Source organism: Melozone crissalis, unplaced genomic scaffold, assembly GCF_028551555.1.
Source record: "Melozone crissalis strain CALT ecotype California unplaced genomic scaffold, PUWL_Pcris_2 ptg000019l_1, whole genome shotgun sequence".
In the NCBI taxonomy this organism is placed as follows: domain Eukaryota; kingdom Metazoa; phylum Chordata; class Aves; order Passeriformes; family Passerellidae; genus Melozone; species Melozone crissalis.
This window is the reverse complement of record NW_026535797.1, coordinates 7,479,303-7,498,458: the sequence shown is the minus strand read 5'-3', so window position 1 is coordinate 7,498,458 and position 19,156 is coordinate 7,479,303. Positions and strand designations below refer to the sequence as shown.

At 37.2% G+C, this 19,156-nt stretch overlaps 1 protein-coding gene across 2 annotated transcripts in view; it reads left to right on the top strand.

Annotated features, from left to right (window-relative positions):
• Positions 1-19,156, top strand: part of ATRNL1 (attractin like 1) — a 428,574-nt gene that overhangs the window by 375,615 nt on the left and 33,803 nt on the right. For both annotated transcript variants that reach the window (XM_054276784.1, XM_054276783.1), the window contains one exon: positions 1,589-1,703. In XM_054276784.1, coding sequence (XP_054132759.1) covers positions 1,589-1,703 — 115 coding nt within the window. The remainder of the gene's footprint in view (positions 1-1,588; positions 1,704-19,156) is intronic.

Genomic DNA, 19,156 nt, shown 5'->3' with positions numbered 1-19,156 from the left:
GTTTTCAAATATTTGTTTGATTTGCTGTTGTGACAAGTCAGGAATGTTGACTTAAATGCTCTATTGCTTGCTTTTAGTAACACCAGCTGGAACTTTTGGGGTTTTAGTTTTCTATTTCATCATTTGGTAAAGGTTTTGGTGAATGTAAGTTGTCATTCCCTATGGCATGGCATTTTTAAATTAGATGTCATTGTTTACCCAAGTTCTTTAATGCTGTAGCTTTAAAAGAACCTACAGAAATGCCTTTTAAATATGAAGTAAAAAAAGAAAAGTATATTTATCTATTTTTCACTGAGCAATAATAAATGTTGGTTACTTTGAGGTGGAAAAATAGAAAATTATTATTGCTTTACATGATGGAAGTGCCTTTCTTGTCCTTATACCAAATACTTGGTAGTGTGTTTAACTTGATTAAACTATCAATTTTTTCTTAGAATACTGGAATCAGTTGACATTTATGTATACATTGCATTTTTTATGTAAATAGAAAGTTTTCTGGCTTTGAATTTTGAATCCAAATGTTGAACTCATATTTTGCCTTGGAACATGACAGACATTTAGAAAATTTACAAACAGAGAAAGAAAGAAATGCTTATGCTGATTTTGACCTAATGTTTTTAGAAATATCTTTAGTGCTTGACTAAATGTTTAAGCTCTCAGAAGTGAAATGCCTATCTCTGAGTGAACACAAAGCTTGGGAACATGGAAATGTGGATACATTGTAAATTTTCATCTTAAAAACTTATTATTCTATGCCTTTGTGGACTGCTTTGCTTTGTTTTTCCAACTCCTACTGTCCTTGGTAAATCAAGAACAATTTGGTAGCAACCATTTAGTTGAAGGCTAGCTGCAAATTTAATTATCTATATAGTTAATGAGAGTTTAGTAACAGCACAAACCCCCTGCCATCAACAGCACTGCTATCATAGCTTTATAGAAGATAAAGCAGGGTGATTATCACACAGGCAACATTTTCAGAGAGTTTCTAAGCATGTATAAATGTAGTAGCACTGCACCTATCTTTTGCATATGCAAAAAGAATCAGGAAGGTCCTGCCTTGAAGAAATCATTTCCTTAGTAGGACAGGCAGAGAGAAGGCAGAATTCCCGGTCTGGGGCTTTCAAGAGGGATTGACTGCCTTTAGCTGTTGGTATATAATGTAGATTTGCTCTCATTTTATGGTTTTGGCATTAGGCTGACTAGGTGATGGATGCTGTTGAAGCAGAATTCTTTCACAGGGATACTTCTTAATAGAGATGGGAAAGTTGGCTACTCTCAGATACCAATGTGTATATCAAAAAGTTGCTGTTTCCTAAGCTTTAATTTGATATCACTACATTTAGCAGACTATAAAATTCAGTAAAATTTTTTTGTCCTTATGATGATTTATTTTTTGTTTGGTTAGATCTGCAGCGTGGGCTGTCAGCACCCATTTTTAGGTCAATTAACATGGTTCAGACAATCTGTGGGATTGCAACGGAAAAAATATCTTCCCACCATTACACTGTTCATTAAAAAACCCTAAAGGTGCATGAGTGAAAATGGAATGTAGATCTCAGAGGTTAACCTGGGTGTTTTCCTTCTCCAGGGCGCTCCTAAGCCGATTGCCATCGAGCCGTGCTCAGGAAACAGAGCCGCCGTCCTGACGGTGTTTTTGTGCCTGCCCAGGGGACCATCAGGAGTTCCTCCACCCGGGCAGTCAGGTAAGGCTGCTGGGGTGCCTCTTGTGTCTGTCTCCTCCCACACTCTCTGCCTGGGCAAAATCACCCTCACAGGCCCAAAATAATGCACAGCAGATGGATGCGAGGAGCTGCTCGGTCAAGCTGATGTTAAGTTTAGCCCCAACATCATTTTTCATGGGAATTTGGTGTCGTGTCCAAATAAAAAGCCCAGTGATTATGCCAGCCACATTTCATTAGGACTTCCTGAAGCAGTACTTGTGCATGTCAATATGCTCCAACATTGTCTCTCAGGGGAGAAAAAATTCATATGCAGCCACTTCCATGGTTTCAGTTCAAGCTGCTGTAAATGAGGCTGTACAGGGAATACCAGTGAGTATTTTCACTTCAGGCTAAAATTTAGTGCAGTCTAGTTTACACCATAAATCCCAACACTTTGCTGGCTGGGACTCAGTTAAAATACTAGTATTTCCCAGAATGCCTGTCAGATAAAACCTGGAATTGTGTGAGTGAATGCTTCTGTAGGGAGGTGTTCACTTTGGAAGTGATCCCAGCTCATTTTAAAGTAGCATTTGCATTATCTGGAAGCACTTCTTATGGTGACCTACCTTCTCTGCTAGGTCATTGCACAAAAACATTCTCATAAAATACCTACCTGCACCTTTAAAATCCTTTGAATAACTGCCTAAAATGATGTGGCATGACAAAAGAGCCATGACAAGAAAGCGTGGCCAGTAATGTGACACTGCACATGTGACCAGTTTACTCATTCAGACTTCACTGCAAGATGAACACCTTTGTAAGAAATAGTAGACTGTATGGTATGTGCCCAAAATGCAGGAATAAACTAGAAAATATGCTTTCAGGCTAACTTTTATCATTAAGAGCCAGAAAAGATATCCTTTTAACCTTCAAAAATCCATTTAAGAGATTAAAAAGTATTGAGTAATGATGAGGGCAAACTCAGTTGACTTATGTTGGAAATAAGCTCAGCTGGGTGTTCTTCTTTGGCCTGATCACTATCTGTTATTTATTTGGGAGTTTTAGTTCATTTTTTGAGGGTGAGGGGTGTTAAATTTTTTTCCCTCTGAGTTCTGAGATGAGGACTTAGTTCTTAAAATGCTGTTTATGGCTTGGAATATCATTTTTGGAAGTGCTATGAAAGTAAAAGTGTTACTGATGCTTTGTCAAATCCATTTCCTGGAAGAAATATATAAATGTAAGTGCTCTGAAGAGAGCAGTGAGAGAGTAAGGATGTTTAGCTTATTCCCTGTTCATGTTTCAAGGAAATGAAAAAGAAATGAAGGTGTTTATAGTCTTGCAACAAGAAAAAGAACATCATGAAAAGAAATTAAAAGTAATTGTTGAGATTGAAGCTTAAAATGTTTTTGGAGGGACTATTTTTGTTGTTTTCAAATTTAGCTATGATGTGCATCTTGACAGTAAAAATGTATTCATTTAGGTTTTTTCCATAATCAGCTTCTATTTACCATATAAAGAAGTCTTTGAAAAGTAATTGCTGATCTTTGCTGTGTGTAAAGCATGGAAGGTATGGGTGTTTAGAAACAGGATTTGGGTTCCACAACACACCAGTTGTGTCATTCTGCACGTTTCTCAACCTGTGAAAGAATGCACCTCTTTTTAAAACATGTTTTATCCTCCTGTTATGTTCTGTTTTCTCATTGCTTTACCTTCCACCAGCTTTGTAGGCATATATTTGGAATGCTCTTCTTCCATGTGCTATTATGGTACCTGTCAGCCACTTAGTGTTTCAAAATAGGTAAATTATTTAGTCCAACTTTCACTTTGTTCAGGGTCAAAAGCAAATAGAAATGCTTGAGGTGTTCCCCCAGTAGAGTATATTGGTTTATGTGGCTATATACATTTTTTCTAGTGCATGGTGAGTTTTGGTGCTCATGGATTGCTCTCTGTAACTGGGCAGGAGCTGTCATGCAAGTTTGTTGGCATAGCTGTAGCTCTGCTATCTCCATTCCTGTCCTGCAGCACCCTGGGCTGCCTGGGAGCAGATGCTGTGAGCACTGCCAAGGTTTTGGAAATGATGTGGAAACTTTGGGCAGCACACACTTTCTCTATGCAGTTGGTTTCCCTTATGAGCTAAGTCAGACAAAACCAATGATATTGAGGTGGAAGTTGTGTGTTCAGTAATTATGTCTTGCCAAGTAATATTAGAATCCTCTATTACTTACACACAGCCATTTTCCAGCTCGTTGGGATCCTTCTAGGGTAGAACTGACAGTGTGTCAAGCATCTTTGTTTAAATCATACCTCAAGGATGCTCCTTCCTTGTTCACATTGGGAAAATGTGGCATTTGTTCCTTCTATGCATACATTCCAGACATCAGAAGGGAATGCCTATATTTTTATTGTCCTGCAAAACTGAGGAAGCAAATTCTTTACATAAATAACAAATCTATGCCCCACTGGAGCTCTTAGTTGTATACATAATTTTTTAAGGTATCTGAATTTGAGTTTTCTGAGTTTTACATTAACAAATATTTTGTTGAAAAATGTCTCTGAATGTTCAAAAAAAAAAAAAACCACCACCAACAAAGCAACAAATAAATTAAACCCTAATGCAAAGGTTACTCTTTATGCAGCATATGTTCTATGCTTCACCTTTACCAGCAGCTGGAAGGAAAGTTGAAGCTACAGATGGTGGGCTTTGGCCAAAGGCTATGCATGGCAAAAAACTTCTCTAGGAGAGACCATATGTCCCAGTGCAGGTCTGTGTGTTCTCTGCTTCCTGCAGAAAATACTCACAACTTTACAGACTTTCAACAACATTGTTCAACACTCAGGCCTAATTCTGTAAGTTAAACAGTTAAACCACTTAAAATGAATCTGTGATTTAAAATAGATTTTATACAGATTGATCATGTAGACTCAGTCAAAATATTGATAAAAATGAATTTATTGCAAAAGAAAATAAACACTAATCATTGTCATTTGTGTGCTAAAAAGGGATTTTTTCAATGTCCCAGCTATTTTTAGCATTAAATATCCTGAAGGTCTGGAAAGTCACAGAACATTGCTATCATAATAGGTTAGGTTTCTCACAGCAGACCTTACATTTTCTTTTTTGTGTAAGCTAACAATTCAATTATTCTTCTCTGAGATAACTGAAGTAATTGTTTTTAAGTGAAAGAAATTAGAGACAAAGTATAAATTAGAATGATCGATGCAAAACATTAAGTTAAATTTCTCAGTTTGGATTGACTGATAGAGCATGTGCTTTCTTCATTCTTCAGTGATCTCATTCACTGCATTGTACCTGTGTAATCAGAACAAAATTAGAGGGTCCAAAAAATAGCAATTGTCTGTAGGGTTCACATGTCTATCATTACAAATGCATCAGTGTAGTTCATATGTGACTTGCAAGTTTTATGATGCACTGGAAGCTTGAGATCATCTTTTATTGCTGTAGTGTCTGACCCTGTGATTTAAATAGCTTAAACTCTTCTTAATATCAAAGCAGGTCTAATAATGAGAGCAGCTGTTTTAGTTCTCTAGAAAGAACAAATTATACATTGTAAAGGGGATTGAACAAAACAAGTTAGACCAGAAAAAAAGAGGATAATATATACCTTAAGGCAGAAAAAGGTGCCTATGAATTATCACCAGAGGAAGGCCCAAAAATAACTCCTTCAAGGTCTTCATACAGCTCTGGTGATATATTGGGCAATACAGAAAGAATAGCTTGGTAATGTGATAAATTCTGTTAAAAGAACTGTGACCATGTCATCATTACTACTAAAGCCAACTAAATCCCATGCTTTGAGGTATTGAGTTATTGTACAATAAGTTTATAAAACAATGCTTGCATTGTTCTGGGATAAGGCCACTTTGTGCTGTAAAGCACAAAGAGAAATGAGAATATTAAACCATTTCAAAATAATTCAGAATCAAGGGGTGTAATTTCTGAATTATTTACAGGTTATTTGACTTTCACACAGCAGCACTTGCCTATCTAGCGAGAGGGTAAAAGTGATAGAGCACCCAGTAGAGGAAATTCCCTATTGAGGCAGTGAGCTGAATGGTCTCTCCCTCAGTAGATCTTTAACACCTCCATGGCTGTGACAGGATGAGGTGAATCCAACTTAACCCATAAAATAACCCTTGGAAATTGAATGGAAGCTGAAATGGAAGACTATGTGCAATATTCCGTTGTTACAAGTACAAATTAGGATGGCAGGCCTCCAAACAGTGATGTCTGAAAGTTCCTGCCTGATATCCTTGACTCAAAACAGACTTTTGTGTAATTCTGGCCACACTAACTGTGGTGTTCAATCCTACTTAATCAGCAAGCTACAGTAGGATCACAGAATCAATAAAACTACCATGCCATCTGCCTTCCCTGTCCTCACCATCATAATGAATAATGACTCATTAAGTGTTCTACAAGACAATTAGCTCTGGTTGAAAACAGTAACAAGGCTTTCCTGATTGTATTTATAATTTTCTCTGATTAAAATACAAAAAACCTAATGCATATCATAAGAGCCACATTAACATAAATATGAATTAACTAATAGTTTTTATAGAGTATTATATTTAATTATATTGCTCAATTTTTCTGACCCTTGGAAACAAAACAGTAGTTTATGGCTTTTAATTTGTAGAATGGCTTCATATGTGTACCTATCTCAGTATGCAGAACTGGTTGCAGACATACACTGGGGCATGTAAGTCTCATGAATTTCTACCTCCTAAAAACACATTTCTTTGCACAGTCCTTTCATACTTGCAAAATAACCCAATAAAGTCAGTAGTGCTACAAGGATGAGTATAGATTTTTCTGTAGAAAAATATAAGTAAAAGATGTGGCAGAAAATACACTGTCATTAAGACACACAGAGGAGGGTTGAATCTCTGCTTTAGTGAAGAAAAACTGTAAATACTGAAAGGGGGGAAAAGGAAAGCGAGGGTAGACATTGAAACAGGAAGATATTCACAACTGATTATTTAGATTCCTAAACATCTGAAAAAGAAACCTAAAATTGATATTGCAAAAGGAAAAAGGGACTCTGAAAAGTGATAGATGTCTAGATCAGAACAAACGTACTTCTGCATTTGCTTTTTCCCAGCTGGCTTATCAGGCCCTACAAAGTAAGGTCCTACTTTGTATTTAAGCAAACTTGTTTCTGTGCATCCTGCTGCTGTTTGCTCCATAGCAATCCACATCTCCAGATTGAATGTTGTCTCTCCTTTGCAATTTTGGGGACAGAACTTGGCTTACTTTCATTATTTGCTGTTTTATGGACATCGATTCACCAAAGTGCATTTTATATTTGTAATCTAAAAGTACTGTTCAGATAGGGTAAAATGGCATGTAAACAGAGAAAATATTATAAAAAACATGAGCAAAAGTAAGTATACAACACCTCCAGAAGAGACACCTCCACCCATCATGAATAGCAAGATATATAATGGAATATCAAAACAAAAATAATCTCAGTTCTCTTATTTCCTCTGAAGTCCCAACATGGAACTGGAAATAAGTGAAACTATGTATTACACAGAAATGGTGCAGATGTCTAGAACCTGTGTTAAAATAAGGGGTGAGTCAGACATTTTATTTATTATGCAAAGTTGCACAGTCATGTTCATTTGATCAGAAGCTCTACAGATAAGCTGAAATATTATAAAAGACTCAGTGGGGAACAGAAATATTTGAGTTTCCTTTTACTCTTTAGATTGTGTGAAGACTGGATTTAATCTTTCTCTTTAATCTAAGGCATACCTAGAGCATTTAGTATAGAAATGTAATTTTGGTAATTTGTTGAGGGATATTCCATATTAGTTACCAACATGATGCCAGTGAAATGCTCAAAAGAAAAAAAATAGAAAACATTAACATTGTGGGAGAAAATCAAAATAGTCTTTGTACGTGTTTTAATGACTGCAACTAAACTCCTAATTAGTATATTAAGCAATATTTCCAACTTACACTGAGAGATTGTAAAATCCAGGGTTCTTTTCAGTTAGCTGGAGATGCTTAAGGAAATAGCTCTAAGACTTGATGTAAACTAAAATCATCTCTTCCCAAGATCATTTTACTGAAGGGGTTGCTTCCTTTTGAGCAGTAAGGCCTATTTTTGGAGTGACTATTTTCTGCCTAATTCCATCCTTCTGCACTGCATCAAATGAGGGAGCAGACTGTGTTTGTAGTATTGACACTGTGAAAAGAACACAGTGGTGAGTGGCAGATGGTGCTGATGATTACTTAAAAAATATTGATGGCAATAGCAAAAACAAAGGAGATCATCAGACCTGCTAGCCACCACCAGCCCTACTCCAGCCCAAACCCAGAGCAGTTACTTCTGCAATGTGCAGGATAAAGTTTACTTGAAAAGTACAGAGGTTCCTAGCACAGAAGGCTTTGTAAGTGATGAAGAATGAGGTATTGATTTTGTCTGCTCTTTTACTGAATTTTAGGTGGTTCTGCAATGAATTAGCTTTTACATCGTTCTACCCATAGAAACTTGATTCCTTTAAATTCTGAAGAATATGCTTGCAAAGGACATAAACATTTTAATATGAAGAACATGCAGTATAATGCTAGCAATGTGTCTTCCACACATCTTGGCAAAAGTAACTTATTGATTGGGCAGTAAAACCTGCATGCTGTGGAGCCATCAGCTGAAAAAGGTAAAAAGATAAGGAAAAAAAAGAGAGAGAGCAGGAGAGTAGAGGAGGTGGAGATGGTTGTTTTACAACTTTATCATTGGATTTGCTGCCCTAGAGGGACTCAATAAAATGAGACATATTAATAAAAACTGTTAAGTACTGTGAACATTTCTTTGACAACTAGTTATTCATTTTTCAGTCCAAAACTGCCACTGTTTCTTCAGAGTATTAGAAATACTTTTTTCTTTTGGGGTTTTTGCAGTTTTAGTTGGATAAAGGGAACTCAAAGGATGTCTGAAGAGGGTGTAAGATTCTGAACAATGTGAAGTGTAAGTGCAGCCATGTCCACCTCTTCCCCTGTGTGGGAAGGTTGTCTGAGCTGTTGTCAGGTTGCATCCAGGTAACAATTTAGTGGTTTCCTCTCTCCTATTGTTTTATGGGAATGGAGAAGCAATGATGAATGCTCATGATGCAAAGCTTCTGGCCACAAACAGAGGCACTAGGATCCAAACCTTCTGATCAAAGGCTCTAACCTGGAAAGAAACACCATCCTCAGCCATACCTGCCTGCTCACCATCAGCTGCAGTACTTGGGGCTCTGCTATTTTCGTCCATCACCCACAGTGTTTTAACACAGCAATCAGATCTGTTTCCACCTTCGTTTTGCCAAGGTAAATGAGGTCTGCTCTAAACCTGCTCTTTAGTCTTCTGAACACCTTTGTCGTGCTTTGTCCCAGTTTCAGCCTCAGTTCATCTCTTTTTACCTTGCATGACCAGGTTTGTACTCAAAGTGCCATGTGAAGGCCCATCTGGCATTGCCCAGTGGCATTAACATTTTGTCACTCTATTCCTTTTAACATTTACTTTTAAAAATCATTTTCCCCCTTTCCAACTTGATATTTCTGCGGCCAATTTACTTTCTTCCTTGAACTGTAAACTTTTAGAGTGTAAGTTCCTTTTTTTTCCAAAATACATGTATATTCCTCAAATTCTGGGGTCATGCATCTCTTTCTGGATTTTACTCTAAGTGTTCTCTGTACTGATGATACATAGTGATGTTTGCCATGATTGAATTTAATTACATTAATGCCAAACTCTTTAATGAAAACAAATATTAACAGTAAAAAGTATGACTCTTGTTCCCATGTTACACCTTCATCAACCTTCTTTCTCTTCAAAACTATTCTTTGTTTTCTGTCCTTCATGCCATTATTCACTCTCCATAACTCCTTTATCTACTCTTTTTATAATTTATCTGATGATAAATTTTCACATTATAAGATCTCAGAAATCTAGAAAATACTCTGCATACTCTTTCCCAGAAAATCATCTAACTTAGAGTAGAAAAGTATCAGGGGACTCTGGCACAATCTTTGATGAAATTGTTGTTGCATTTTGACTTGATTTCCATTTACCTGCCTTTAATTGTTTCTTCTGGCAAAGTACCTCATAGCAGAGTCTGATTAATAGATCGGTAAATAACTGAATATATTTTTCCTTGAATCTAGACAATATTTAGTTTGAAAGAAACAGCAGTTACTGTTCTCAATTTGTATGCATCTGACATGACAGATTATTAAATTTCCTTGTTACCAGCCTTTGTTTTCTGGTATTCTTACAGAATTAGTGTTCTGATTACCCTAATGTCATTTCATAAAACTTCTGTTTCATCTGTTTCCATATCTTCATTCCATTATCCATATTGATGGTACCCTCTTTGATAAACATTATCTCCCTCCTTGAAAACCTTCAAATTCACTCCTGGGACAACATCTAGAAAATACCTGATCTCTCTTCATTTTTTCTATGAAATGACTCTGTCCTGTTTTGGTCTCTGAGTGAAAATCCTTGGATGTTTGTTTCACTAAACCTCTGCAAGGTGTAACTCTTCTTGACTTTTGACAAATCTTATTTGGCTCTTACATGTCTTTGCTCGCAAACAACAGCCTACTTTGTTACTTGATGCTTTTTTAGCCATTTTCTTGGCTTTCTGAATTTAAAAAGCTGTAATCTTAGGTCTTTAAATTTGATGGTCTCCTAGGCAGAGCCTTAGGCCCTTTGCAAGGCTAAGCTTTCCCTGGCTGAAAGAAATCACAGTGTGCTTTTCTGCTTTTGATATGAATGATACAGATGTTGACAAAGGAATGGAAAAGGGAAAAAATTATAAAGGCAACTACCAAACATGGGAAGTTCTCACTTCAGAATTTTGCTGAGAGAGGTTATATAAGACTTAAGCAGTTTTTAATGGAAATCTCATGGGAAAAAATATTTTAATATTTTACACAAGTGGAAACTTTAATGATCAGGTAATGCTGTAAAGCAGCATCCTGTTCTCCTGGCACAAAAACACAGTGTTTCTTACATGGAAAATGGGCAGCAGTAGGGCCCATGTGAATGCACACCTCAACCTAACAGAGCCCCTTTTTAAATTTTGTGCTCTTAAACTTTGAGAATTCAACAGATGTCTAGTTAGAGGTGCAAAATTAGGGAAAGTGAACAAATCCCTGTACAAGTGATGCACTGGATAGTAAGTGTCCTTCCTGTGTGAAATTGGTGGTCTGGCCTTATATTCAGTCAACACATACTATGTGGAGCAGATGGCTTACAGCTAAATTAGAACCATAAACCTTTCAAAGTTAAAGTTGTATATGAATTAAATCTTTCAGCAGGGGTCCCATCACCTATTTCTCCTTACTCTAACATTGAATCCCTGGAAAAGCAGATTTTTTTTTTCTTTAATCAACAGAAATCAATCTTCAACTAAAAATAATTACATTGAGATCTGTCCTGATTTTTAGTCCTGGCATCATGGAAAGTTTCATTCATTACTGGGACCAAGCAATTGCCCATTATCTACCTTCCCATGTTTATTTTATCACACTCTTGCAGTAAGATGCTTCTACTGCCTATTTTTGGGATAAAGCTGTCCAAAATTATACAGAGACCAATCAGATTTATCATTCTTTGGCATTTGATGGCATCCATCTGTTTATTTACAAAGCTGCTAAAGACTTATTGAGTTACTAGACTACAGAGAAAATAAATTGAGTTATCATATGTAGTTAAATTCAGTCCTTGCATCTGCTGTCTTTACAGCCTGTATGGTGTTTTCTGAAATTACACTGGCTTGCAGACCCAGGCTTCAGGAATACATTTACTTCACAGCCTTTTTATGCCATTTCAAGTGAATTTCTAATGCATGAGCAATTTGTGGTTCAGGAAAATGTTGACAGAAGAATGTCAGGGCTTTCTGTTGTTAGCAGTTTAAAAGCATGATAGGGATGGTTCTTACTCAAAAGTAGCTCTTAAAAGTTTGGAGCTGCTCAATTTCTGGAATAATTTGATCTAACCCCTTTCAATCAATATTGCACAACTGTTGTAGAAGGCTTTAGAGCTTATGGGCACAAATGAACTAATATTATTAGTAAGTATGAAACACTTTTAAGATGAAGGATGGGGAATGAACTCCTCCTGTGCTCTATGTATTCAATTACTGTTGTAAGTACAAACGAATAAAAATAAGGTTTAAAGTTCAGATCTTTCTGTTAATAAAACTGAATAGCAAAATGAGGATATACATCTTAAAGGAATACTTTAGGGGTACTATACATCTTAAAAGGATGCTTTAGTCCCTGTAGTCCCATGAGTTTGCAACAGTGGACTCAATTATTGTCCGCATCCTTTCTGTTTGTGGATCAACTGCTCTGTCACAGTGAAATCAGTGGAAATGTCCTTTTGAAGGACCTGGTCTGAACCCAGGAAAGATCTTAACTCAGAGCATCACAGGTAGCTGAGAGCCCCGGCTTTGTGTTAATTAGGTCACCATTGTGAGAGAAGCATTGATGCTGGTTATGAGAATTTCTTACTGTGATAAATTCTCAGCTTTTCTTATTTGTATGCCTTGCATAGTTCTGCTTTATAATTTGGAACTGAGAGGTATAGGGAATATATCCCAGAGAGATCCACGTGTCAGCTCCTGTCCTGTAGGGGTACAGCAGATGCAGGTCAGTGCTGCCTGTGCAAGCCCAGGGCTGAGTTCTGCTTCTGCCTGCACCATCCTTTGGCATCTCAGAATGGCACTGTGCCCACACACAGCACCAGCTAAATGGTGCATCCACATGACTAAGTCTTTGTGGGACATGAAATGGGGAACAGTGTGGAAACCACCAAATGCTGCTTAGGGAATGATTTGGAGCCTAGCAGGGCTGTCAGAACTTGTACAGCCTGGTGAATCATGCCCGAGTGCAGAGCTACTTCAAAAATTTCTGCAGGATGCACTACTCTATACTAGCACTAGATGGGTGGGTTTCTCTCATATCACATCTGCAATTCCTTAGGTTAAAAAATAATAATAACAACAACACTAACAAAAAGGTGAGAAGTTGATTTTTCTTCTGCTATTCCTTAAAAATATAATAAATATAAAGTGCTGCAGAAACAATGAGAAGGAATAAGCATGGGCATACAAAATTTAGCAGGCTCATAAAATAGAACCAGGCTGTTGAAAAGAATCATTTAAAAATAATTCCAAACTAAAAATCCAAGGATCAATTAAATCTATTTAAAACATGAAAATAAGTAAAATATAACATGAGATGAAATTAGGCTTCTGTGAATGTTACTGGACCTGGCAAGTGAATCACACACTAAACTGCATATATTTTTCATACTGGAGAAAAAGAACTTGGAAATGACTGATAGCTTGTTAATATTGGAAAAGGACAGAGAAAATAATCCGTCCAAAAGAGGGACATTTTAAACTAGTACCGGTATGTGAATCACCTAAAAGAATCCCTCTTTATAAACCTGCTGTTTCTAAAATGTTTGGGTCTGAAAAACATTAGTATTAAGTGAATCCTTCAAATTTCTAAGCAGGAAGTATGGATCTGAACTATGGCTGAAAAACACTCTTGTCACTTTAAGTCTTTAATTTCAAGAAGGTTGAGTGCTCAAAACATGCTAGGGTGTAAGGGAAAAATTAAAAAGAAAATGACAATGGCAAGCTATATTTAGATTTGAGAGTGACTCAACATGAAATGATGAAGAAAAGTTTAGAATGACGGTGTAGCTATCTATCTTCATTTGTACTATTTATATATATATATTTATTACTTACAATTCACGATCCAGTGATACACAGTCTGAAGTGTCTTCTATCAAGTACTCAGTGTCCTCAGCTTCTTTTGAGTGCATCTGACTATAAGTGGGACATAGAATATCTGGTGCCTTGCCACAGGGCAAACCCTGGAAGGCAGAATGGTTGGATTGCAGTGATCAAAGGGTAACCTTCCTTATCCTGGCCCTCTGACAGTGATGTAGCAGCATGAAACCATAACTGCACTTCAAGGCTTTCAGACTTGTCCCTGGGAGCATCATTCAGGGCACTTTTCCAGGCACAAAGCTGCTTCAGGCTTGTGCTGTCCATTTCCCCACAGCCCTTCCTCTTCCTGAGTGTTTGCAGCTGTATTTGCCTCCTTAGGCTCAAATTCACACAACAGTGAAATTTGAGTGAATTCAGCAGAATTTACTCTGTAGTGAAACGGTTTCGCTGACTGGAGGTGGAAGTTTTAGGTGGCTGATTGTAGTTAATCTTATCAAAAAGTGAGAAAATTCTGGTGGGGGCTTGCATCTACTGGAATTTGCACCCAGAGTAGATTTTAGCCCTTGTTCTGCTAACCAGATCCCCGTGTGTTTGTGGATACATGGTCTTCATGCTCTCTGGAAAATGGGAATGCCACTTTGTGGGGATGTTATGGCAATAAATGAACAATGTTTGAGTTGCTCTCAGATTCATTGCTGTAAGTGTAATAGAAAAAACTCGAAGCAATAGTTCATAGCTTGGTTTGGTGCATAATACTATTCATTAATTTCCAGATCCCTGCATTGCCTCAGCAGAAATGTTTGAGTCAAAGGACTCTTCTTCACTATTTGTTGATGAAATTTCAGATCAGTATCTAAATATATAAGATACTCTGTTGTTCTGTTTTGTTGTTTGTTTTTGGATTTTTTTTCCCAGGGAAAAGTAGATTAATCTGTTATTCTTTCTGCAGATAAATGATTCCTGTCAAATATACTCATGCAGGAATCTTTGTCCACAATGCAGAAATACTGATTAGTCATCATGATGGAATAGATAAAGAATCTTTGACAGCACATTGCAGCTGGGAGTACAAAATTAAGTTTTTGTAGAGATATTTGGGTTACCTGAAAATGTATCAATATGCAAAAGGTGTAACAAGTTATGCTACAAATTATTACAGTATAACATATTAACTTCAAGAATAGGCTGGATCTTTTCCTGGGGAAGCCACAAAAGAATGCTGGTCATAAAGTGAAAAATTATCTAAGTGTAAATGTGAACTTCAGATGAAATTTTCTTTACAATTTCTGGATTGTAATTATTACATCTCAAATTTGAATGCTGAAGAAACAGCCTTTGAAAAAATTGTATTTGTCTATGTAGAGGATGAAAATAATGGGGGTTGTTTTTTAGAAAACAGCAAACCATGGCTGGCAGCACAGGGAGCCACATCCTGAGCTGTGTCAGAGCATTGTTCTCACTGAAGTGGGAGAAGAATTATGTGTAGCTTTAAATGGTGCCTTAGATTAAAATTAAAATCAAAATCTATCATTTAATTTACTGTTTTCTGATGATTTAAGAGTATATGCTCAGAATAATATTCAGAGTAGAGAAAGCTCTAATTTATGTGAAACAGTGCATTAAAAGCAGTTACTCATCCACCTAAGAAACATTATCAGCTACTCATCAGCTTCAGTTCAGAACAGAATCTGAAGAGTGGCCTGAAAGAGGCATCAAATTCCTTCTGCTTTTTAAAGACCTTGGCAATGCAAGATACTGAGTGTGACAAATGCAGTTAGGTATAAATTACCACCCTTCTTGCAGCTACTGCAGCTCGAGGTCCCACTTCCCTCCACTGAAATGCACACAGTTCCACCTTGGTTTGTACTGGAGGAAATCTGGAATGCCACTACAGAACACTCTGCAATCTCCCATTATTTTCAACAGGAGTGATGCCAAGCTCCTTTCAAAGTTGATTACAGGATCATAAAAAAAATAAGGCTGGAAAGGACTTTTAGAGATCATTTACTCCCATCTCCCCTGTTCATAGCCGTATCAGCTGCATGTAAACTATTTCTGGCAGATGTTTTCCTAACCTGTTCATAAAAGCCTACAAAAATGGACTTTCTGCTTTTTACCTAGGAAATTTTTTTGCCCCATGCATTCCTGTTAGAAAAGCTTTTCTAATGGTTAACCTAAATTTCCTCTGCTATGGTTTTAAGTCCATTACTTTTCATCATGCCCAAAACGAGCATGGAAAAAAAGATTATTCCCTTCCTTCCTTTTCTCTGAAGACATTTATATTTTTCTGCTTACACTCTATCACCTTTGTCTATATCAAAATAATCCTAGTTCATCCAAACTGGTGAAGGTCATGATTTCTAAACCTGACTGCTTTGTATTAGTCCCCTCAATTATGCCTGTGCAAAGACAGGCAGCAGGAGGGTGGAATACTGAGGGATGGAGGGGAAAACTGGTATTTTACAAAAAAATGTTACTGAAATTCTGAAATTATACCAATCATTCAGCAGCTTTTTTTTTTTTTTTTTTTTTTTGAGTACCACTTTATCTTTCAGGCTCTTCTTCAATTTGCCCTTTATGTATGCACAACATCCTTCCTTCCTACACTGCTAATTACTGTTCTCTGCTACAGTCAAAGGCTGGCATGCCTAAAAGGAGAGGTGTGTGATATGAGGCACTGTAATTCTGAACCTGGGCAATGTGCAGGATCTGTAGAGTAACCGGAAAATCAAAGCTGTGCTTGATTCAGATTTTCTCCTTCCCAAATCTTAATTTTACTAAGTGACTTGACACTGAAACCAGAAAGCTTACTCCATGCTTCTTCTAAGTTTGGCTATTTTTAGGATTTCCTGTAGAGATCTTGGCCCTGAGCTGTAATTCCTTCTTCCCACACACATGCCCATCTCTTTCCATCCACAGTGGAGTCAATGATTCATGTCTGGTACACTTAGCCAGCAGGGATCAGTTATTTCTTCCTGTAGGGTTGTGGCACTTTGTAGCAAGGTAAATTCCTTTTAATGAAGAGAAATTTGTCTTAGGAAGCAAGTGTGGCTTGCATCCCAGCAGAAGTGGTGCATGGCAATTTAGGGTGTGTGATGTTCATTTTGCTTACAAGGATGCATAATTCATTCAGCAGGGAATTTGTAAATTTTTCAAGTAATCCTTACCTGTGGGATAAATATTGTCCCCTAAGAAGCTCATATAACTTTATAATCTGATAATTTATTCTGTTTGATAATACTAAGAAATTCTGTAATAAACTTTCACTACTTGTTATTGTGCCACTAGAGCTTTATTCAAATGCTGTTTCCCTGATATTATGCTTCAGTGATGCTTTTTCTGATTCTTCTCTATTGATCAATAGTGATATGAAAACAGATTTTTAGAAAGCACCATTCTCCTGCATCATCTCATCATAAATTATTGGGTTTTTTATTTGATGGCAGGTACATGAAAATATTCCTGATACTCAAATAAACAATCAGAACCCATGTCAAGCATTTAAGATCCAGGTTTTTTCACTGAATACAGAATTTTGTTTTACCATCCTTAGCATAGGTAATTCTTCTACACTTACGGGAGGCCACTTTGCACTTCTGGCCTGTGACAGACCCTATGAAAAATTCAAGACATGCAGGATTTATATCCCAAATGAGACAAATTGCTACAGCAGGAATAGCGTGTGAAGGCTGTAATAAACAACAACCATGACCATGGTCACAGCCTGTCCCACTCAGAATGTGTAGCCCAACTCCCAGGGAGAGTTTCCACCAGCTGACAGCACAGGGCATCCTGACACAAAGCTCAAGGAAGAGGCAGCTCCATCTTTTACCAATTACACTCAAATCCCACTCAGCAGCTCTGAGGGGCTCTGGGCAGCAATTCCCTCATTAGATCCTGCCCAAAATGTCCAAACATGGATATGCTGGCAAATGCCAGTTTGGAAGCATGGAAATGCTGATCTGGAGTGTCTGACTGGTTGCTGCACAAAGCCTGTAGCTGTCCCTTAGCCATCAAGCTGGACACTGATACAAGGACAGTGACTTTCTAGGAGGTACAGGTGACATAAAATATCTCACTTCAGCAAGTATCCTGCTCCCTGTCATTACCTTCCATTTATTCTGTGCTTTTATATACTCAGATATTCTAAATCCATTTATGTGTATGGGTACATGAAGGTGTTACTAGAACACCCCAGTGCAGCTGAGTAAACTTACAATCCACAAAAGACAGAAATTCCCAGCTACCAGTAAAATAATATATGTTACAAATTCTAGTTCTCAGTCCTGAATTAAGTCAATGTGAGTTTATTCAGATGAAAAGGGGAGCTCTCAGGTTTAGTCAGTAGATGAAAGATATCTAGACACCTGAAAATTATTAAATTAATTCCCAAGCTCATCTTCTAAACACCCTTTATGGGTGTACCTGTGAGTGGTTTTTTCGCCTATTTCAGTTGTTCTAGTGAAAGCTGATGTCCCTTCAGTCATAACTCCTGTAGCTGACTAAGAGATGGAACATAGTTATAAGAAAATTGTTGTTCATTTTCACACTCACTAATGGTACAAAAATAATGAAAGCTGAGCGGGGACACTGTCAATAAATTAACAAAGCAATTATGATTGAAAATATTAATTCCAGTCAAAAGATCTTTGCTCACCAGTTGCAGTGCAGCCCGTATGAGCAAAAGTGTGCAAATGCACCATATACTGAGAAAAATTATTACCTTTCTTTTTCAGAAGTGAAATATTGTGCTATGGCCATACTTAAATATATAGATACACCTCCAGATCCTATTCCATGTGAGGAATTGCATCACTACAGTGACACCAGTGCTATAAGACAGAAAGGTCTTAGAGAAAGAAGTCTCTAGAAACTTCATAAGACAAATTATTTCTGTCTGTTCCTCCTGGTGTTTGTTCTGTGTTTTCAATATATCCTTTTTATCCCAGTACCTGTCTGGGTTACCTTGTACTGTGTTGCTTGTCTACTTTTGATAAAAATAGTTGTTACCTTCTCCTCTTCAAATTTCCCTACCTAAGCTCAGTGGCCACTCTATGCATTTTCTTTTACATTTTTAAAGTAAAATTGAGACACTTTGCTTCCCCAAATTATTTTTCTTTAAAATCAAATTACATGCTTGAATTTTTATGCTGCATTTCTTGCTCTGGGAGCTGAAACTTTGTTTACTCAACTGAGCACTGGCAGGAGTGGTGCAGTTTTCCCAGCAGGGATCACTGAAGTGCCTGCTCCCTTCCTTTGAAGGGAGCTGTTTCCACTTGTTCCTTAATGCTCCTAGAGAAAATGCTAGCAAATATGGAAGTTGGTGAGGGCTGTCGTGGTTCTTGTAATATATTTTCTATTAGAATGAAATGGAAAAAATGTCACATTCATATCAAGTTCATAATCAGATGGTAATGATGTGTAGATGAAGAGGAGATCCGTGTCCAAGCACGTAATCTGCTCTGTACTTGTTAGATTGAACTGAGTATGACTTCAAGTTATGAGCTCTTAACTGTTTGTTGGCTTTGTTTTCCTTTTGGTGTTATTTATATCTTTTGGATTGCAATACAAAGGGCTCATTGAAAAATCAGTAGTGAATAAAAGCCTCAACTTCAAATCAGTAGTTGTAAGCATTCTCCAAAGTATAGGGAAGAGAAGGGAATATTGATTTCTCAAGAAATCAACTATTAGGAAATGAAAAAAGCTTTAAAAAGTTGGGGATGTTACCT